General features: G+C 54.7%; 2 protein-coding genes across 2 annotated transcripts; one reads left to right on the forward strand and one right to left on the reverse strand.

Annotated features, from left to right (window-relative positions):
• The first annotated feature begins 1,037 nt into the window (after positions 1–1,037).
• HOOK2 (hook microtubule tethering protein 2) lies at positions 1,038–11,746 on the forward strand. Its single transcript, XM_007954406.2, has 22 exons — positions 1,038–1,082; positions 1,597–1,682; positions 1,754–1,826; positions 2,802–2,852; positions 2,943–3,075; positions 3,180–3,247; positions 3,595–3,657; positions 3,967–4,047; positions 4,151–4,311; positions 4,400–4,540; positions 6,477–6,678; positions 7,043–7,153; positions 7,263–7,350; positions 7,948–8,017; positions 8,802–8,939; positions 9,031–9,118; positions 9,315–9,349; positions 10,820–10,902; positions 10,986–11,089; positions 11,268–11,378; positions 11,445–11,516; positions 11,597–11,746. Exons 1-22 carry the CDS (start codon positions 1,038–1,040, stop codon positions 11,744–11,746), a joined length of 2,154 nt encoding a protein of 717 aa, XP_007952597.1.
• A 4,436-nt stretch (positions 11,747–16,182) lies between these two features.
• BEST2 (bestrophin 2) lies at positions 16,183–20,141 on the reverse strand. The gene is made up of 9 exons (XM_007954407.1): positions 19,990–20,141; positions 19,747–19,841; positions 18,332–18,565; positions 18,086–18,240; positions 17,715–17,792; positions 17,486–17,638; positions 17,316–17,396; positions 17,003–17,157; positions 16,183–16,609 (listed from the first exon to the last, which is right to left on the reverse strand). Exons 1-9 carry the CDS (start codon positions 20,139–20,141, stop codon positions 16,183–16,185), a joined length of 1,530 nt encoding a protein of 509 aa, XP_007952598.1.
• Positions 20,142–21,652: the final 1,511 nt, after the last annotated feature.

Genomic DNA, 21,652 nt, shown 5'->3' on the forward strand with positions numbered 1-21,652 from the left:
TGATCTGCTTCTGAAAATTAGCCACTGAAAACCGTATGGATCACGACAGAATACTGTCTGACATCCTGCTGGAAAATGAACCCCTTGAGTTGGCGTGATAATTGCAACAATGGACTCAAACGTACTGGGATCATAAAGATGGAACAGGTCTCCCCACGTTTCTTTTGTGTGTATTGGTCGACTGGAGCACAAATAAATCGGTTGTTATCACACTCCTTTAGCTCCCTCCCCCTTGTGCTCAGGAAAGGTTTCAGAATGAGCGCACCCTTTTCGCTGAAGGCCTCATCCCCGCGGAATGTGCGCCCCCTAGTGTGTGAAGGGCGACGCGCAGCTTCAGCAGCAGGGGAATGCTAAACGCGGTCTCTTGGGCTCGGGGTAGGCTGGCTAGTGGGGGACCCACCCAGTTGGCCACGTCTGTCTGTCTGTAGCCCAGGGCAGGTGTCTGGTTGACTCCTCCTGCCCCCAACCTAGTACCATACCTATATCCTCTAGTCTGCCCCTGGGGAAAGTCTCCAAAGTCACAGCCACCGGGAAGAGCTCCTTAGTATCCCACCCTCCATAGTCCCCCATGCACACTAAGGCTCCAATCATAAGAGAACTACTGTCACTGCAGCAAGAAGGCGGTGGTTAAAGAGAATTCCTTAGTCGAAAGGAAAGTAAGTGAATGTGCCTGAATAAAAGAATGAGGCTACTTGGCCTCAGATGCTGATCGTGAGGGTCCCGTAGCCCCAAAACAGACGGAGGAAGAGAGGCGGCAGGCCACCTGCGGGATGCATAAGGCTGGACTAGACTGACCTCTACAGGCATGGGCGGACTCCCGGACGCCGCCCGGATCCAAGATGGCGGAACCGGAGACATGCACGGGTGCAGGAAAAGATCACGTGACGAGGGCGGGTCCTGAGCCCAGGGGGCGGGAGGGCGGGGCGGTGCTCTAGGCCGAGCGGGAGGTCGGGGCGACGGGCGCTCGCTGGTGGCGGACTTGGAGGCGGCTGCGGCGGCAGCGTCTCCGCAGCCAGGGTCGAATCCGATCAAGAGCCATGAGTGTGGACAAGGCCGAACTATGCGGGTCTCTGCTCACCTGGGTAGGTCGGGGGCGAGGCCGGGAACAGGTGTGCAACCGTTCTGCTCGCCCGGGAGCCCTGACCGTAGCTCAGCCCGCCTCTCTGTCCTGGGCCTGGGAGGGGGAAGGAGTCGTGGGCCTACAGAACCGTTGGACTCTGGCCTGAGCACCCGCCCCCGTCACGTGGCAGGTCTGCGTGGAAAGTACAGGTGAGGCCCCGCCCCTCTGTGACTGGGTCACGTGGGGCCGGGGCACAGGTGAGCCGACTAGTCACGTGGTTGCTGTGGGGTTCAGATGACTTGTGGTTCCGCCTTCTCTTGGGTGCGTGGGGTTTCTTGGGCAGAGGTGAGGTGAGGCCACGCCCCCTCTGGACCCAGGTGAGCAGAGGGCACTTCTGCAGAGATCTGGTGTGTTGGAGCAACGGGCAAGTCCCAGCCAAAAGGACTGAAGCTCCTACTGACCCCAAAGTCTGCAAAAAGGGGAGTGGCTCGGTGGTCTCAGGAGCTAATTCTTCCCCTTCTTTCCTTTCGCCTCAGTTACAGACGTTCCACGTTCCACACCCCTGTGCCAGCCCACAGGATCTGAGCAGCGGCCTTGCAGTAGCCTATGTGCTGAACCAGATGTGAGTGGGGCTGAGGGGGAGGGTCCCAAAAGGGTCCCGTAACCGAGCTCATCCCACCTTCTCACCCCTAGAGACCCATCTTGGTTCAACGAGGCATGGCTCCAAGGCATCTCAGAGGACCCAGGTCACAACTGGAGACTGAAGGTGACAGGTGGACTCATGAGTGGGGGAAAGGCTGATGAACAGATGTCCAGGAAAGGGTCGACTAGATGCATGTCCTGGGTGATGTGCAGACCTAGGGAGAGAGACATTGCCAGATACATGTCTGGTGGTCAACCAACCATTTGTTCCTCCCTTCACTCTGTGGAACACCCACTGCCTGCCAAGCGTAGGGGTGCAGCAAGGAATGACACAGACCAACATCTGCCCTCACACAGCTGACATTCCAGTGATGCAGGCAGGCAATACACACACAAACATAAAACTTTATTTCCAATGGCAAGCAGTCTTATGAAGACAATAAAAGCAGGATCATGAGAGTTACTGGAGTGGTTGGGTGGTTACTTGGAATGAGTTGTTCCCCACATGAGATTAAGAGGAAGAATATTCCAGGTATGTGGTTGTTATGTGCCAGTGAGTTGACTCCAAGTCATACCTCATAGCAACCTGATAGGACAGACTAGAATTGCCCCATAGCACTTGCTAGGCTGTGGTTTTTGTTGGGGCAGATCTCTGGGTCTTTTCCCCCTTGACATGGGTGGTGGGTTCAAACTGCTGAGCTTTCAATTAACAGCTGAGTGCTTAACCATTACACTACTAGGGCTTCTTATTCCAGGTGTCCCGTTGCCAGCAAGTCAGTTCAGACTTACAGGATGGTGGAGACAGAGAGGGCTGGTGCAGTAAGTGCAGTGAGAGATAGAGCCAATGGGAGGCAGTGCAAGTGCTGAGAAGTGACTGGAGACGTATGAACAAAAGTGGTCAGGTGGACAAGAAGCACAGCCAGCCAGGAAAAATGTCCCCAGGAGAGGGGACATTCAGACAAAACAGGGACAGACAGGATGCAATGACCAGGGATCGAGAGGTAAGGTGGAGAAAAAAGGATAAAGTAGACAAGGTGGGGCAGACTGGTTGCTTCTAGGGGGCTCTGGACCCCTAGACACAGCCCTTGTCTCTCCCCAGGTTGGCAATCTGAAGACGATTTTACAGAGTCTGGTGGAGTACTCTCAGGAAGTGAGTAATTGTGAAGGGACTTAGTGGGTTAAGATGGAGGAGAGTGAGAGACTGTGAGTCCCTGAACCCCACCCCTACCCCCATCCTCAGGTCCTGGGACACCCTGTGTCTGAGCAGCACCTCCCGGACGTGAGCCTCATTGGGGAGTTCTCAGACCCTGCGGAGCTTGGCAAGCTGCTTCAGCTGGTGCTGGGCTGTGCCATCAGTTGTGAGAAGAAGCAGGGTATGAAGGAGGCAAGGAGATCTCCAGGGGATGGCCTGAGGAAGTGCTCCTTCCCCCCCACCTCCCTGGGTCTGCGTCTCAGTCACCCCCACCTTGATCCCCAGAGCACATCCAGAGAATCATGACGCTCGAAGAGTCGGTTCAGCAAGTGGTGATGGAAGCCATCCAGGAGGTGGGTGGTGGTGCCCAGTGTGTGGAGGAGCTTCAGGGCACAGGCAGAGCAGAGGCAACTGGGTACCAGCCCTGCCCTGGGAAGGTCTGGGCTCTGCCTGGCCCTCAGCTGGCCAGACGTGTGTCTCATGTGTCTGCCAGCTCTGAGCAGCTCCAAGTCACAAGCCAGCAGGTTCAGAAAAGTTCAGTCTTCCTGCGTGATGGATACTGGGTAGCCTTGGCGGCTGGGGTTATTGGGGAGAACTGGCCTCAGGGATGAGTGAACGGAGGGGTTGTCGGGCTGGATCATGGAAGCCTTACAGGCTACCCTCAGAGGGCCCAGCTCATCTTTATATTCTCTGCCCTCAGCTCATGACCAAAGACATCCCAGACTCTCTGTCCCCAGAGACATATGGGAACTTTGACAGTCAGGTAAGTGGCAAGGGGGCAGCTTATTGAGGTTAAAGGTCACAACTGCTCAGAGACACCTAAGGAGAAGGGGCTTATCCATTAGCCTGCAAACTCCCCTTTGTCCCTCAGGGACCTAGCCTCTTCTATTGCTAGGTCCCCAGGGTTCCTGAAGGGCCCTTCCCAAGTCCCCTGGGGTCCCAGTCCTCTTTCTTCAGATACTGAGGTTTCTTGGCCCCTTCCTCTCTGGCCCTAGAGACCCCAACTTCTCTTTCGCCCTCCCTCTGCCCTGGATGCCTGAGTTCTTCACCCCGCCCTCGCCCATCTCTTCAGTCCCGCAGGTACTACTTCCTGAGCGAGGAGGCTGAGGAGGGAGATGAGCTTCAGCAGCGCTGTTTGGACCTGGAGCGGCAGGTGGGGCTGAGGTGGGGGGAGGGACAGCAGTACTGCAGAGATGGGGTCCCTCGCATAGCCTCCTACAAGCTCTGGCTCACCCAGATCCTCCCCTTCCCCCTAGTTGGTACTCCTGTCGGAAGAAAAGCAGAGCCTGGCACAGGAGAATGCAGTGTTGCGGGAACGAGTGGGCCGGCCTGAGGGTGAGGGGGCCGTGGGCCTCACTGCCAAGAAGCTGCTGCTGCTGCAGTCCCAGCTGGAACAGCTGCAGGAGGAGAACTTCAGGTGTGGTCAGGTGGGGAGGGAGCCAGGCAGAGCAGGGTGGCCGGCCAGACTGCTAGGTGCTGCCCGTCGCGTGCCTCCTCACCCCCAGGCTGGAGAGCAGCAGGGAGGACGAGCGCCTGCGCTGTTCTGAGCTGGAGCGGGAGGTCACCGAGCTGCAGCAGCGGAACCAGGAGCTGACCAGCCTGGCTCAGGAGGCGCGGGCCCTGAAGGATGAGATGGATGAGCTGCGGTGAGTGGTGGCCCCTGGGTCCCCACCCCACACGCCTTGTTTCCAGAGTGCCCCTCCGATGCCATAGCAGTTGTGTAACCAAAATGCCCCAAACCCTGCTTCTTCTCACAATGTCTCTCAGACTCTGCAGTGCCATCCCAAATTCCACAGTACCCCCCAGACCTTACTGAACTCTGCCTGGACCCCTCGTGTCTCCTGGACCTCACCAAACTCCTTGAATCCCTGGTGCTCCCAGGACCCCACAGTGACTTAGCCCCACACTGTGCCCCTCAGACTCCATAGCATCCATGTGACTCAACAAGCCCAGGCCCCTCGCAGTGCTCCCCAGACCCACTGTACCATTCCCATGTTCCCCACGTGAGATTCAGTCAAGTCATGCCTCTGGGTCTTGTGCTGCTCTCCATGGCCCCTGGGACCCCAAGACATGATTATATCTTCTTGCTACTGCTTCCCACTACTTAGCCCTCCTGTAAACCCAGAGTTCTTGATGGGCCTTCAGAGTACTCACCTCCTAGACATGATTGTGCCTTCTATAACCTCAAAAAGCTTTTTGTTAAAAAAAAATTCTTATTGTGATTTGGGTGAAAGTTAAGGAGCTCTGGTGGCGTAGTGCCTACAATATTTGACTGCTAACCAGAAGGTTGGTGGTTCAAACCCACCAGCCACTTGGCAGAAGGAAGATTGGGCAATCTACTTCCATAAAGATTTGCCACCTGGTTCATGGAGGGATGGACACAGGGAAGAGGTAACTGTCAGGAGGAAGTAGGAGGGGAGCTATTACACTGTGGTGAATTGTGGTCAATGTCATATGAGAACTGCTGTATGGAAAGTGAATTTGCTCTGTGAATTTTCACCCAAATCACAATTAAAAAAAAAAAAAAAAAGTCAAAAGTACAAATAAAAACCTACATATAAATATCTATATCTATATATAGGAGTTCTGGTGGTGTAGTGCCTAAGGCATTTGACTGCTAACCAGAAGGCTGGCAGTTCAAACCCACCAGCCACTCCTTAAAAAAAAAAAAAAAAAAAAAAAGATTTAATACCTGGGAAACACAAAGAGATCTCTATGACTTGGAATCAACTAAATGGCAGTGAGTTTGGTGTTTTTTGGTTGGTTGGTTGGTTGGGTGAAAGTTTACAGAGCAAATTCATTTCCCACACAACAGTTCATACACATTTTGCTTCATGACATTGACTGCAATTCCCCACAGTGTAACAGTTCTCTTCTAACTTCCTCCCCATAATTACCTCTTCCCTGTGTCCTTCCCTTTCATGCACTCCTGCCCTCCCAAGCTGTCTCCTTGTGCAAACGCTGCCTTTCTGTTCTCCCACATTGATCGCTCCAAGGAGTGTATGTACCTGATGTAAACGTTCACCCCATGTGCCTGTCTATTATTTGGCTGGAAACCACAGGAGTGAGCTCAGTTTCAAACCTGAAGGGTTACTCAGGGATCTCATCAGGCTCTATCAGACCAGCAAACCTGGTTTTTTTTAAAAATTATTATTAATGATTTTGAACCTCAAAGGGCTTTGCTCTGACCCCACAGCATCTCTGTAAGGCTAAAGTCCTCAGCGGGTCCCAACTGCACTTCCCTACAGTGCTCTTGCCCCATAGCTGCCCCATGACTCTATAGTGTTTCTGAAGGCTCCTCAGCCCCTTCTGGGACCCCATCACTCCCACTATGGCCCTACAGCCCTTCTGTATCCCCACAATTCTGCCTTGAACATCCTCAGTTGTAACTTCAGTCCTAACCACTCCTTAAGGATTTCTCCTGCCCTCATAGCAGCAATCCTACGCCCCATTCCTGAGCCTCTTCACCTTGAACCCAAACACCTAAGCTGACATCCTCCCCTCCTGCCCCAAAAGCCCTGCATCCAAGCTGAAGCCTGACCACCAGCCCCTGCCTTTTCCCCTCCCTGCCCCCTCCCCCAGGCAGTCTTCGGAGCGGGCTGGGCAGCTGGAGGCCACGCTGAGCGGCTACCGGCGTCGCCTGGGCGAGCTGCAGGATCTGCGGCGGCAGGTGCGGCAGCTGGAGGAGCGCAACGCGGGCCATGCGGAGCGCACGCGGCAGCTGGAGGATGAGCTGCGCCGGGCCGGCTCGCTACGGGCCCAGCTCGAGGCGCTGCGGCGGCAGGTGCGGCTGGGCTGGCTGCGTGCAGGGAGCCAGGGCGGGAGAGCTGGGCCCAATGGGAGGGCCCGCCCACTCGCGTGCCTCTCCAAACTTCAGCCCACCCCCAGCACTGCGCTGACTCTGCCCAGAGCTCCGCCCTCTCCCTCACTTTTATATAGGTCACGCCCCTTTAGGCCTCTCCCCCTCCACCCTGGTCAGCTGGCTGTCTGGGCTGGTAAGCCCCGCCCCTTCCCTAAATTGCTACGCCCCCTCAAGTTCTTTGCAGGGACTCCTTGTATCCCCAGCCCTTCACCTTCTGCTTATTTCCTGCCTCTCCTTCCAACCGTGCTGCCCTCATTTCTCTTCTCTGTTCCCTCTCCTCTGTTAGGTGCAGGAACTGCAGGGTCAGCGGCAGGAGGAGGCCATGAAGGCTGAGAAATGGCTCTTTGAGTGCCGCAACCTGGAGGAAAAATATGAGTCCGTGACAAAGGAGAAGGAGGTGCGGCTGAGATCCTGCTTCCCAAACCTAGACCTGCCCCCTGCGGGGTAGCCCAGTTCCCCAGAAGCTGAGGGTCCTTCACATGGTTCTTAAACCCTATTCCTCCTAGCGGCTGTTGGCAGAACGTGACTCCCTACGCGAGACCAATGAGGAACTACGCTGTGCCCAGCTGCAGCCACGGGGGCTGACCCAGGCTGGTGAGCTGGAGGCCATTCCAGGAAGCCTGGAGACTTGGGCATGGAAAGGGGTGTTCTGAGGGCTTACCTGGCCAGGTGTGCTGTTTGTTATCCAACCCATTGCCATGGAATTGATTCGAATTCATAGTGACCCTACAGGACAGAGTAGAACTGCCCCACAGGGTCTCCAAGGCTTTATGGAAGCAGATTGCCACATCTTAGTCCCACGGAGCCTCTGGTGGTGCCAACCACCTTTTGGTCAGCAGCTGAGCACTTAACCACTGCTCCAGCAGGACTCCTTTTTGGAGGGAGGTTAGGGCAGGCTTAAAGGAGCTTGCCTAGGCTGAGGACAGAGCTGGACCGGCCTGGGAGGGAGGCTAGAGGAGAAAGGTGCAGCTTGGGCAGGGGCCTCTCCTCTGGGGCTCAGGTTGAGGCAAGGCCAAAAAGGGGGCTGAGCATAGTGGCTTCCTCTCAACCCCAGGCTGAGGCTTGTATCAAGTGAGACATTTGGCCAAACTTGAGCTCTAAACATACACCTTGGAAAGATGCCCCTTATAGTAGTAGAGGAATGGTGTAGGGGTGTGCAGAGAACTGAAGAATTTTTTTTGCATTGTCCAGTCCCTTCACTAGATCCCACGTCACCGGCCGTAGAAAACTTAGCAGCAGAGATCCTGCCTACTGAGCTCAGGTACCCTGGGGACTGGGAACTTTGGTCCCACCTAGGCCTGCCAGCACCGCCTCAGCCCACCCCTAGAGCATGAACTATCACTAAGTCGGCTTAGCCCCAGCTCCCTGGGCCAGCCCAGCTTCTAGCCTCATCCAGTCTCCTAATTCTGCTCTTACCTGGCCCAGGGCCTTAAGCCCTTCCCCACAACTTCACCTCTCCAGATCCATCCTAAGTATATAAATTAGGTTCAATCACTCCCAGTGTACAAATCCTCCACCTAGCCCTGCCCACATCACTCTAGGCTCCAATTCTCTGTCCACCAGTAGCTATTGTCCACACCGGTTGTCACTTGGCTTAACTTGGCTTACCCTTAGAGCCTTACTTCTACCAGTAGCCTCCATACCACACCCTTACCTTTACCTTGTGGTCTGTTCCCAGGCTCTAATCCTCCCTTTTGTAGCCTCTGTTAGGTTCAGTCTTCTGTGCCTTGTGCAGAATAACCACCCAAACCTGTCTACCCCTGCTTCCTCGCGGTCCCTACTGTTTCTCCTCTGTAGCCCCACCCTTGCCTGGCTCCACCTCTAGATTCAGTTTACAACCCCACCCACTTTGGCTCTCCACGTAGTCGTGCCCCCGCCACACCTCAGTGCTCGGTCCACCCTTGCTTAGGCCCTATTCGCTGTATTCTAACCCTACCCCATGGTCCAGCCCTTGCTGGACTCTTCCCCAGAGGTCTGTGCTGTTCCCACCCTCACCCCGCATCTGGGTGGCTGGTCCCCAGCCCTGCTCACCCCTTGTTGAGCAGGGAGACGCTCCTGCGGCTTCAGCTGGAGAACAAGAGGCTGTGCCAGCAGGAGGCAGCCGACCGCGAGCGGCAGGAGGACCTGCAGCGCCACCTGGAGGAGGCCAATCGTGCACGCCACAGGCTGGAGACGCAGCACCGGTAAGAGCCCGGAGGTGGGGGGCCCTGTGTGTGCTTGCTCGAAGGGGACCAGGGAGAGGTGTACAGGCACTGAGCAGCAGTCGCCCCGCAGGCTGAACCAGCAGCAGCTGTCGGAGCTGCGGGCCCAGGTGGAGGACCTGCAGAAGACCCTGCAGGAGCAGGGAGGCAAGAGCGAGGACGTAAGTGCTCACCTCTTCCCTGCCTGGCCATCCCTCGCACCCCCCAGTAACCATCCTCTCTCCCCTTCTGCTGCCTGATGCCCTGTGCAGGCCCTTGTAAGTACAATGGGTTGAGGGTGGTACCCCTACCCTGACCCAGGAAGGGGTTCAGGACCTGTGAACCCCTTCTCATCCCCTGCTTTTTTTCTTCCTCTAGTCCACCCTGCTGAAGAGGAAGCTGGAGGAACATCTGTGAGTCCCCGAGGGAGGGCATCCCAGTGGGGGAAGGGCTCGCACGAAGGTGGGAGATGGATTTGGTGGGGAATGGAGCCAAGCTGAAGCCCGCTGAGAGGGCTCAGAGCCTTACAGGCCAAGGGAGGAAGTGTCACTGTGTGGGGCAATCTTTGGGCACCGCTGTGGAAGAAGTTTCAGACATGGACAGGAGTATGATACTTGCTTTATAGATAGATAGATAGATAGATAAAGATATAGATATAGATATAGATAAAAGAAACTAAATAGTTATCAAGCTTGTGTTTCAAATACTAAGACATTAAGAACAAAAAAGAAAACAACCCAAGATGTATACCAAGCTATGCAGAGAGAAGTGGTGGGCCTCCCAGCCCACCACCATTGACTCAGTTTCCACCTTCTCCACCCCACCCACCCCCATTCTTATTAGTTTGTTATGAAAATCCTTCCAGAATTTTAAAAGCAAATGTAAGTGAAGATGAATATAGATTTTTATCTTCATCTCTTATTTACTCAAAAAGTGGCATCTGATGTGTTTGTCTACACTTTGCTTTTCCTGCTTAACAAGATGGCTGGGAGACTTCTCCATAAGAAGTAAAGGCGTGATTATTTATTTATTTATTTATTACAACGATAGCAGCCTTCATCAACTGGAGTTCCATGGAAAAATTAAGCCTAGCAGAAAATGATTTGCATGATATTTTCTCAGTTCTCCTGGGATGTGGGGTAGTTGGTACCATTCCAGAGCACAAACAAGGGATGCCTTGGGGTACTAGGGCTGAATTCTCCTGTGGAATTCTGGTTGTCCCATTTTGTTTAGGGATATCAAGTAACTGTTCTTTTCCAGGTACTCTCCATTTTCAAATAATGCAACAAAGTACTCAAAGTTATAGCCTACAAAGTATATAGTCTTGTATACTTTGTTGCATCATTTTGTTTGTAAGTGTATCACAAAGTAGAATGGAGGCTAAAAGGCTACATGCCTTTGTAATTTAGTAGCTGTTCAGTGTCCGCTGCACAGACAGTCTCACAGATGGAGTGTCTGCCAGAACTCTTTGGAGTTTTGCCACAGATGGGCTCAACTGTCAAGTTTTGGTTGGCATCTCCTTCTATTATAAGAGATTTGCATTCTAGAAGGATCTCACTGCTGCCTGATAGAGAATGGAACTGAGGACTGGAAAAGGCTGTGGAGGGATGATGGTGGCTGGACCAGAGTGGGGGCTGTGGGATGTGAGAAATGGCTGGTCCCAGGGCTTCAGGGCTAGGGGTATGGAGGATTGTGGCTCTAGTCAATGACTGAGAAGATGGTAGGGCAGAGCATGTGGCCCTGGGCATGGGGAACACACACAGAGGTCTTCGTGGCCAGGGCAGGAGCATTTCTGGCCAGCTAGGGAGGCTGTGGCCACCCCGGGAGGAGAGCAGTAGCAGAGCCTGGAGGTCAGCCTGCCACTGCCCCTCCCCTGCCTGCAGGCAGAAGCTGCATGAAGCGGACCTAGAGCTGCAGCGGAAGCGTGAGTACATCGAGGAACTGGAGCCACCCGCTGACAGCAGCAGTAAGTGGGGCCTGGGATGGAGGCCCGATGGCAGGGGGAGCCAGAGCTGGGCGCAGAGCTGAGGGGTCACCTCGGTTCCCCAGCAGCCCAGCGCATCGAGGAACTGCAGCACAGCTTGCAGAAGAAGGATGCAGACTTGCGGGCCATGGAGGAGCGGTACCGCCGTTATGTGGACAAGGCGCGCACGGTGAGGGCGCCAGGGGTCACCGTAGGCTTCCTGCTGAGACTCCTGCCTCCCATTGGCTTATGCCTCTCACTACTTCATGCCTCCTCACTGCCACAGGTTGTCATATATAACTCACTCAGCATGCCAGAGTGAGTGGCCAGGGTGAGCTCACTCTGGCTGTGTCTTCCCCAACTCCTAGGTCATCCAGACCCTGGAACCCAAGCAGCGGCCCCCTGGGGCAGTGCGCCCAGAACTCCACACCTTGCGAACACAACTCCGGGAGCGGGATGTCCGCATCCGGCACCTGGAAGTGAGTGTCCTTTTCTCATCCCACTGGTCCCTCCTCTCCAGGCCCTGACTGTTGCTTCTTTGGCAGATGGACTTTGAGAAGAGTCGAAGTCAGCGGGAACAGGAAGAAAAACTGCTCATTAGTGCCTGGTATAATATGGTGAGTATGTTGTCACTGTGGCCGGAGAGTTGGAGGGGCCTATGGGCTCACCTGACCTAACCCTTCGCCCTGCCCTCTAGGGCATGGCCCTGCAGCACCGAGCTGGGGAAGAACGGGCACCTGCCCATGCCCAGTCCTTCCTGGCACAGCAGCGGCTGGCCACCAACACTCGCCGTGGACCCCTGGGACGCCTGGCATCCCCGAGCCTACGGCCCAACGACAAGCACTGACAGACCTCAGGATCCTGCTGTCTGTACAGACAGCCAGAGGTTAATCCACCTAGGTTCCCCCACCTCACACGAGGCCCCAGCACCAGGCCTTGGCCAACCACTTGGAGTCTCAGGGTTGTGCCCCCTGCCCCTTGTTCTCCCAGATTGGGAGTGGGCAGGGCAAGGAGACAAATGTGAGCCTGTTCTTTTCAGCCACCAATGTGGTTATTATCCTTGACTGTCTCTCTGGGCTTAATGAACTGGGGATGGTCTGATTTTCTATCTGGGACAAAGAATAATAAACCCTTTCAATCTGCATTTCCTGGATGCTGGGCTCTGAGGTGAGGGGGAGAAGGTGGGGTGGGGACTCAGCTTCCTTTGCTGTCTGCTGTACCATCTCCAAAACCACTGCTGGTCTCTTGATTCTGCTGCCTCTGCTGCTGCCATATCTCTGTTGTCTCTCTGCTGTCATCTCAGCACAGAAATTCGGGCCCAAGGACATGCTCCGCTCCCAGCTTCATTCTCTTAATTGTAGTGAGATCCCCCTTTCCACTCCCGCGATAACTCATTTTAAGCCGAGCATGATGGCAAAACTGACCAATGCTCACAATAGGGTTCTGTGTACCTTATTTCCATGGTCCCCTACCTCAGGCTGTCATGTACCTTATTTATATTGTTAACAAGCTGTCCAGTCCCCTTGGTGGGCCACAAGCACTCACATTTGCATAGTTCCACCCACTCATCTGGTGGGAGTCATAAAGGCTGTGGCTAAAAGATAATTCACTGCACCGCACCATGCGACTCAGAAATCCCACTCCTAGGTTGATATCCTAGGGAAATAAGAGCTGTGACATAGACAGACATGCACATCGTGCACACCATGGCATTAGTCACAATAGCAAAGGATGGAAACAACCTGAGTCCAACAGATAAATGGATAAACTGTAGGATGGACATACCATGGAATGTTAGGTGTGGTGGTTAAGTCTGTGTGTCAACTTGGCTGGGCCTGGTTGAGTGGCTGGGCAGCTGGATGTAGTATTCTCCATAATGAGACTGGTAATCAACTCCGTGGTGGAATCTACTGTGAGTAGTGGAGTAACAGCCTTAGGGATATGGTCTGCTTCCTGTATGTAAGGAGAAGCCTCAGGGAACGGTCTCTAGCTTATGGCACACCTGAACCCTGCATGTAGCCATGGCATTGTTCAGCAGCCTGCCATTCTCTGCTAACCTTGGGACTTTCAATGGACTTGAATTAATGGCCTGCGGTGTGGTTTGGTAACATTGGGACTGTGCCTTTTTACCTGTCAACCCTGGCTTGTCAGTCTCAGCAGCCAGCAGCCTGGAGCTCTTGGATTTGTCATTCGTTGGAGTCAACAGCCAGTATACTGCCCACCAACCTTGAGCTCCTTAGCCCTTGCAGCTGCGAGAGTCGGGAAAAGCCTCCAGCTTGACGTTTGATCCAAGGACTTTGGACTTGCCAGCTTCTATAAGTGTGTGAGCCATTTTCCTAAGATAAATTTCTCTCTCTATATATAAGCTTTACGTATTTTGTTTCTCTAAAGAACCCAGTCTAACACAAAGACTCAAGGAAACAATTAGTCCAAAGGACTAATGGCCACACAAACCACAGCTTTCTCTAGCCTGAAACCAGAAGAACTAGATGGTGTCCAGCTACTTCTGCTAACCACTCTGACCAAGACCACAAATAGAAGGTCCTGCTTAGAATGGGGAGAAAAAAAAGTAGAACAAAATTCAAAGACAAAAACTAAGGACCAGAATTAATTGATCTGAAAGGGACTAGAGGGACCCCTGAGACAATTGCCCTAAAACAACCGCCTAACTTGAAACTGAAGACACCTGTGGAGCCCACTTTTTAGACAAGCAATAGATGGAGCTAAAAAACAATAAACACCTGTGAAGAATGTGCTCAGAACAAGCAACTATACAAGGACCAAAAGGGCAATGTGTGCCTAAAACCAAAGATGGGAAGACAAGGACGGGAAAGCAGAGGAATGGAAGCAGGGAACATAGGGAGGAATAGGGAGAGTGCAACGCATTGTGGGGATTGCAACCAATATCGCAGAACAATTTCTGTACGAATGATTGATTGAAAAGCTAATTTGCTACGTAAATGTTCACCTAAAGCACAATGTTGTTGTTGTTAGGTGCTGTCAAGTTGGTTCTGACTCATAATGATCTTATGTACAACAGAACAAAACACTGCCCAGTCCTGCCCCATCCTCACAATCCTTGCTATGCCTGAGACCATTGTTGCAGCCACTGTGCCAATTCATCTCATTGAGGGGCTTCCCCTTTTTTGCTGACCCTGCACTTTATCCAGCATGATATCCTTCTCCAGGGACTGGTCCCTTTAACAGCAAGACCAAAGTATGAGGGATGAAGTCTGGGCTTTCTCACTTCTAAAGAACATTCTGGCTGTACTTCCTCTGGGACAGATTTGTTCATTCTTCTAGCAGTCCATAGTAATGCACAATAAGATTTTAAAATAATAATAATAGTAATAGTAACACACTACGTTTAAGAAATGGCTTGGCTTGTGTTCTTCCTAAAATGTGACTGATAGACCCGCAGGAAAGTGAAGATCATGTTTGTGTGTGTGTGTGGTGATGGCGGTTCTTGGAGAAGCTTCGGACAAAAATTCCTGCCTTCATGAATGTGGCGTTTCCTATGAAAAAAGACAGGCAGCAAACAAATATAAGTTTGATGTGAGGAGTGCAGACAAACAAAGCAGGAGAGAGTGATGGTGTAGGAGATGGATTTAGGTTGTGGAAATTTTAAATAAAAAGTCAGGAAAGGAAGCCTCACCAAGAGGGTGTGCAGAGGCATGAAGGAAGGGTAGCAGGTGTCCTGTGGATATGGGGGAGGGGAGCAATCCACATAGAGGAACTAGAAAATGCAAAGGTCCTGGGGGAGATTGTAGTTGGCTAGAGGTACAGTGAGAAGGCTAGTGTGGCCAGAGAGGGGTGAGTGAGGTGGGAACAGGAGGACATGCAGGCAGGAAGGTGAAGAGTGAGGTTGTGCAGGGCCTGTTGGCCTCAGGGAGGACTTTGTTTTTTATTCTAAGTGATGTGGGAGCAATAGAGAGTTCTGAGCAGAGGAGGGACATGCTTTGACTTAGGTGTTCACAGGTACCTCTGACCATTGTTGGGAGAACAGACTGTAGAGGTCAAGTCCAGGAGTCAAATGATTGGGGCAGAAGTCCCTAGTCCAGGAGGGTGATGGGGGGTGCTGGAAGAGTGAGCAGTGGTTGGATTCTGGATACAACCTGAAGGCAGAGCTGATAGGAATTTGATGGTGGTTTGATGTGAAAGAAAAGGAGACGAAGATGATGCCAAGGTTTTGGCCTCATCACCTAGAATTTTCAGAGGATAGGGCAAGGTGGGGAAACAAAAGGGAGGTGGCTTGTGGTAGGATGTATTGGAGGTGTCCACATGGAGAGGCCAAGGAGGCTCTCTGAGTCTAGAGGAATCCTGGTTCCTGGCTAAACTTCTAGACTCAGGAGTCATCAGCAAATGATTCCATTAAGATCTGGAGCACTGAGGGGGACTTGGGAAAGCAGTGGTCTGGGGGAGGGTGTCACTTGCAGAATCTTAACATATGCTGTGGTCTGGGACAGTGGCTGGCACATTAATGAATGAGCAAAGTCGGGGGCACTGTTGGGGACACTTTAGATAGCAGAATTTGGGGAGAAGTGGGCAGGGGGAGATTCCTTCAAAATCTGGGGGAAAAAATCCCAAATCTTACTTAGCGTTATTACCTGGCAAGAGAAGTCATATTGTTTGAGTATAAACATTTTATTGAGCACCTATTACGTACCAAGGAGGTCCTAGGTAGGACAAGTGATTAAGCATTGAGCTACTAACTGAATGCAAGGTTCCTGATTCCAATCCACTCAGAGGCACTTGGAATAAAAAAGGCCTGGCCATTGAAAACCCTATGGGTTGCAGTTCTTCTCCGAAACACACGGGGTTGCCATGGGTTGGGGATTGATTGCACAGCAATGGGTTTGGTTTGGTTTTGGTTGTTATGTGCTAAGTGCTTTAATGCCGTCATTTTAATTCATCCTCAGGACAACTCAGTGAGGTAGGCACTCATCTTCATTTCAACGAAAGAATAAAGTCAGCAATGAAGTAAATTACCATTTTGCTTCAAAAAATAATAAAGTCAGTACGCACTGGTGGATGCCTTTTAGGCAACAGGCGTGTGTAGCAGGCCGGCAGTAAGGACCGGCTGTTAAAAGCTGGAAGAATCGCCCGCCTGAGCCTCGCGCGCCCAGGTACGCAGCAGCGCAGGGAGCGGGAAAAGCAGGGAGGCCGGTGAAGGTTGGGGAGGAGGGAAGTTCACACGCGGCTTCTGCAGACTTGGATCGCGGCCTGCGGGCTGTTTGTGTTGGCTTGGTTCTCTGGCCTTGAAGGGCCCTAGACCCGAAAGTCTCAGGCCAGGTTCTCCTCTTCCTCGCCAATAGGGCTGGGCAGCCAGGGCGGCGCCGGGCCTCGGGGCCCAGGCATGGACACCAAGGTGAAAGGTTCAGCGGCAGGCCCGACTACGGGCGCGAGAGGCTCGGGACCCGCGAGGAGCTCGGCCTCCGGCTCCCGCAGGTACGGGTCGAGCAGCGGGTCCTCGCAGCGGCACTCCGGGGCCGCGCCATCCGGGGCGGTGGCGCACGCGCAGCTGGCGGCCGTGGACGCTTCTGACACGCAGCTGTTCTTGCGGCGTAACAGCGACAGGCGCCGGCCCAGCAGGCCTCCCGCCGTGCCCGCAGCCACCGGCAGGAGGCGCTGCAGGAAATCGCCGTGCGTCTCGCCCATCTGCAAGTCCAGGCCGTCCGGCCGCTGGAACTGCATGTCTTCCTTGGCCAGGCTGCGGGAGCGACAGCCGAGTCAGTGTAACAGAACTGGGACCAAGGCACACTGCTTCCCCTGGCTCCACCCAGCCTTTTGTCCCATATACGCCAAAAGATTTTGCTCCGCATGCCAGGAACTGGCCTCATCCTCTGCTCAAATTTAAGCCTCGAAACTTTACTCGTGGCTCCGCCCCGTCTCCTTTTATACTGACCAATCCCATCCTCAGATCATAGCCCTGTCCCACTATGTAGCCCCACCCCTAGCCTCGACCCCGCCCCCTGACTCCTTGCTCAACCCTTGCCCCTCCAATCCTTAAAGCCCCAACCCCCATAGGATTTAGCCCTATAGATCCTTCAGGCGGACACACGTCCCCCTCCCCCAGCAGCCTCGCCTCCTCCCGCTGACTAACGTGATGTCGAAGGTGGAGCCCTGGAAGGAGGGCTGCTGCCGCAAGAAGGCGGTGGCCGCCGTGTAGGGGGCGCGAGCCTCGGCCGCGTCCCAGTACAGATCCTTCTCCAGCATGGCCAGGTCGTCGTACATCTCGTCCACCGCCAGCATGGACACCTGCGGGAGCAGACACGTGGACCGCGATGGAGGGAAGCAGAGCGCTGGGACCACTGGGATGGTCCAGGCATCCTGGAGGGGATGGGGCCAAGGCTGCTCTGGGGTCTGGAATTGGCGGCCTTTGGCGCCGGGGATAGCCATGACAGCCAGAGTCTCACCTGGAAGTTGCGGTCGATCAGAAAGTTGGTCTCAAAGTCGTCATCATCCTCTCCGAAGGGGTTGATGAGCTGCTCCGCCACCTGAGTGGGAAGGGGGGAGGGCGGTAGGCGGAGCCTTGAGAGCCCCTGCTCGACTCCCTCCCTAGTCCAGGCTTGGAGGCCCCACCCACCTTGAGCCAGCCGGCATAGAAGAAGAACTGCAGCAGAGTGAAGATAGGCACGCACAGGTCCAGGTCGTGGCCTTTGTAGCCCTGCCCTGGGTCCAGGAACTGGCGACCGATGAGGCAGGCCAGGAAGTAGCTGTACACTGCGATGGTCACCACCTGGGGCAGGGCAGGCCAGCAGGTCAGGGATCTCCCAGTCTCAGTGTCAAGGGACCTGGGCTAGGATGGGGGTTACCTGGGTGTAGACAAGGGGTACGCTTATCCAGTCGTAGTGAAAGAGCATCCCACACTTGGCGCGGAACATATTCAGCTCCTGGGGATGGACACAGGTCATGAGGGGGTCTGAACTGTAAGAATTAAACGTGAATAACTGGGATGGAGGTGAGTCTACATCTGGTGGGGGGTGGGAGTGTGGTTTTGTGGTTTCCAGGGAGAGTGTTTGGCTGTGAGTGAACACCTGGAGTGGCTGCCCTTGATGGTGTTTATAATCTGCCTCCTTGGAGGCTCGAGGCAGGGCTACTATCTGACTCAACTCCAGGGGTACAATTTCTCTGATATTCTATACAAATGACTTCACGCCAGCACAAACCTTCCTGGTGGGCCCACCTCGAGCAGCAGCTTGAGGGCGCTGTTGTCGCGGATGCGGCCCTCGCGCCGGGCCTGCGCCGCCAGGTTGCAGAACCAGACGCAGGGCACCCAGAACTTGTTGTAGGACGAATTGAGGTTTTCGAACTTTTTGCGCTCTTCGCGGGTCATAAACCCTGGAGGGGCGAGGTCAGGGGTCTCACCTCCTTACTCCACCTCCGCCCCATCAACTACCCCACCCCCGCCCCACCTGCAGCCGGGCCTCACCAGCCTCCACCACATGGTCTACGGTGGGGAAGCGCTTGAAGACTGCAGTGCTGACTGAGCGCAGGATAAGCACCGCTGAGAGTCCCGCGTAGCGCATCAGCGTGCGTCGATAGAGGCGACCGCGCTCGTCGCGCCCATGCACCGTGCCCACCACCGCGCACATGAGCGCGTCGGGCAACGGCATGCATAGGTACTGGTCCCACCAGCGGTGCACAACCAAGGTCACGTAGAAGCCTGCGGAGAGCGAGGGACTGGAGACTCAGCGTGGACACTAGAGTGGGGCTGGGTGCTGGTGTTGGGCCCCAGGTCATAAGAGGAGGGGAGTCATAGAATCTGCATTAAGGACTCGGGCAGAGGATGTGACTACACGAAGCCACCTGGGCTGGGGACTTGGGGACTCCAGCCCTGAGAAGACACTACATACAGATGGAGCAGGCTGGGTCATTCTGGCTACCTGGGTCGAGGGATTGAGGTCTCAGTTTGGGAGTGGTGACAAAGGGCTCCTAGCACATGGATAGGCTGTCACCCCAGTTACAGGGAACCACTTGGCTGGTAGCACAGGGACCAGAACATGGGGAGAAGGCCCCAGATTGTGGCGGTATACATCAAGGACACCTGAGCAGGCTTGTTACAACAGCCACAGGAGCCCTGAGCCAGGAACACGTGAAGGAGTTAGATACAGGCTCTGCTTCCATAAAGACTCAAACCAAACCAAACTCACTGCCGTTGAGTCAATCTCGACTCATAGCAACCCCTCCTTGGGTTTTCCAGGCGGTATCTCTACGGAGGAGGTCTTCCTTCCCAGAAGTGGCTGGTGAGTTTGGACCATCAGCCTTCTGGTTAGCAGTCATATGCCTTAGGCACTATGCCACCAGAGTTCCCATAAAGACTATAGCCTAGGAAATGCTTTGGGGCAGTTCTATTCTGCCCTGTAAGGTTCCTGAGTCAGAATCAACTTGATGACACAAAACAAATGCCAGGGAGCTCTGGACAGGTTGGCTACTCCATCTAGGTGGGCTTATGACAGTGGGATAGAGTCTGGGGCTGCATGATGTCACTGGAGACCAAGACATGTCAGAGAAATGCCTGTCTGGCTGGACTTGAGAGGATGGAGTCATATGGGTCACTTGAAGAGGGCCCTGGGGACCCAGAACATGTGGAGGGACACTACTAGTCATGCAGACATAGGTGGGAGTCCCTGAAGTGACCAGGGGTAAATTTTTGAGTGACACAGGGCTCTTATGGGGACATTCAGGGGATACATGTGATCAGGTGACACTCGGGATCTCAGGATCCAGAAATGGGGGAGAGGGGTGCCTGTGGGTATCTCAGAGAAGCAAGAATGGGATCTCCAAAGGCGTAAATAGAAATGAGGGTCTCAGGATTACAGGAATGGGAGGAGAGTGTGATCGCACCAAGTACGAAGGAGACCGGGATGAGGCTGGCGTACTGGTCGCAGTAAATGACAAGCTTCTCGAAGTAGCGCTTCTGGTCTTCGCTCAGCACGAAGCTGGGAGATAGGGGGGACGGGGTCAGAGGAGGGTCCCCTTCCCAGCAGCATATCTGTCTTCCTGCACCCCTGGGCACACCAGGGCCCCTCCCCAGCGCTCTCTCGCGTACGGTCCCTTTCCGCACCACGCACCCCCGCGCCACCTCACCGGTAGGCGGCGCTCAGCGCCATGTAGAGCCCGAGAAAGCAGAGCAGCTCTCGCCACAGCAACTTGTAGATGCTCCCGCGCCACAGCAGCAGCAGCTGCGAGAAGCCGCCGAAGCGCGTGTTCGCCACGCGGGCTGTGTACGTGACGGTCATCGCCGCGTCAGGCCCGCCGGGCCAAAGGAGAGGGGGCTGGGCCAGCCCCGGGCCTGTTGGCGGAGGAACTGGGGGCTGCGGAGGTGGCGGATGTACTGAGTGCAGCGCCTCCTCCTACCCATCCAGGTTCTCTTTTCCTCCCAGTCCTGCTCAGGCCCGCTGCAGACCTCTTCCAGCGCCCTCTGGCAAGCCACCCCTTCCCTGGACTGCTGGTCCCAGAGCCCAGCGCCTACTTCTCCCAATCTCCCTCCCTGGACTGCCCAACCCGAGCGAGACCGCTCCATCAGCCCCTTGGCGGAGCCCTCTACCCGAGGCCGTGTCTCTCTATCCAGGACACCATGTACATTCTCCCCACTCTCTAAGCCCCCAGCTCCCGGACTCCAAGCGCCTCGGTTTTTGTGCCCAGGCCTGCGACCTTCTCTCCCTCAGCCCCCACCTCTGGCCCTCTATTTGCCTCCACTCTCCCAGCTCCCAGTCCTGGCCCATGCTCTACCAGTGCACTCCCTTTCCAAGTCCCGATCCTCTGGCCTCCAGCCCCGGTTCCCCTACCGCAGTCTGACCCCTCTCCCCCTCCCTGGCGCTAGCGGCTCTAACCTCCACCGACCATTTAACTGCCTGATGCTGCCCCTCCCCCTTTCCCCTCCGAGATCCACCTTGACCCTCCCTCTCTTTGCTCCCCTCTGGCTTTCCAAGCCCTCCACTCCCCACCCAGAAGACTCCAGAGGGATTTCTGCCTGCAGGCCCGGGCCGTTCTCACCTGTGCTGAGGGTGGTGAATGCAGGGACACGCGGGGACAGGGACAGGATAGGCGGGTGGCTTCGGTGCTGGGTGGGGCTGGAGTCAGACCCTGAGCTGGAGGGGGCTGGGGAGTGGGCGGGGAGGCCCCGCCCTAGCCCGCCCCCTTAGCTCCAACCTCAGAACTTTGTTTGGAGAAGCCGGTCAGCCTGTTACCTGGAGTTGGGGGAAGAAGTCCGCCAACCCTTCCATTGCCTCGCCGCTCCCCACCCCTCGCTGTCGGGGCCCAGGGATCCTGGAGCTGGAGGAGGGACAAGGACCGTCTCCTTCCCAGTCCCAGAATCTCTGTGGGTCACTCGACAGTCACTTGTAATCACACACACTGTGACAAAGATGCACACAGACACATATGCTATAGACCCAGCCACAAATCCAGCTTCCCTGGACCCAGTGATCTGGCGGGTGGTACACGATGTCACAGACTTCCAGAGTCACACATGATACACACCCAACACGCGGCTCTATCTTTCTCCCCAACAAATATAGGCAGATATATCCTACCACCCCAAGCTCTCAAGCACACTGTCTCCAAACAGGACAAGAGAGAACACGGGTGAGGACAAAGGGAGGGGCCTCACATTCCCTCAGGATCACACCATGTCACAAAGACGCACACAAGGTCATACAACCAGCCTAGTGCATTACACACCCAGGCACCAGAACACACACAATCACATAGCACAATGGCACCAAATGTATATACCACTTCCTCCTCC

The sequence above is a fragment of the Orycteropus afer genome, unplaced genomic scaffold (genome assembly GCF_000298275.1).
Source record: "Orycteropus afer afer isolate SDZICR_OR568_19922 unplaced genomic scaffold, OryAfe1.0 scaffold00460, whole genome shotgun sequence".
Lineage (NCBI taxonomy): Eukaryota > Metazoa > Chordata > Mammalia > Tubulidentata > Orycteropodidae > Orycteropus > Orycteropus afer.

Bases quoted from the DNA above. Each gene is read 5' to 3' on its own strand.
- HOOK2 (XM_007954406.2), top strand. From the start codon at position 1,038: ATGAGTGTGGACAAGGCCGAACTATGCGGGTCTCTGCTCACCTGG. The intron at 10,903-10,985 runs GTAAGTGGGGCC...TCGGTTCCCCAG, and splicing joins GCCACCCGCTGACAGCAGCA to CAGCCCAGCGCATCGAGGAA. The intron at 11,379-11,444 runs GTGAGTGTCCTT...CTTCTTTGGCAG, and splicing joins TCCGCATCCGGCACCTGGAA to ATGGACTTTGAGAAGAGTCG.
- BEST2 (XM_007954407.1), bottom strand. From the start codon at position 20,141: ATGACCGTCACGTACACAGCCCGCGTGGCGAACACGCGCTTCGGCGGC. The intron at 19,842-19,989 runs GTGAGGTGGCGC...CCTATCTCCCAG, and splicing joins GCGCTGAGCGCCGCCTACCG to CTTCGTGCTGAGCGAAGACC. The intron at 16,610-17,002 runs GTTAGTCAGCGG...TCGCTCCCGCAG, and splicing joins GGCTCCACCTTCGACATCAC to CCTGGCCAAGGAAGACATGC.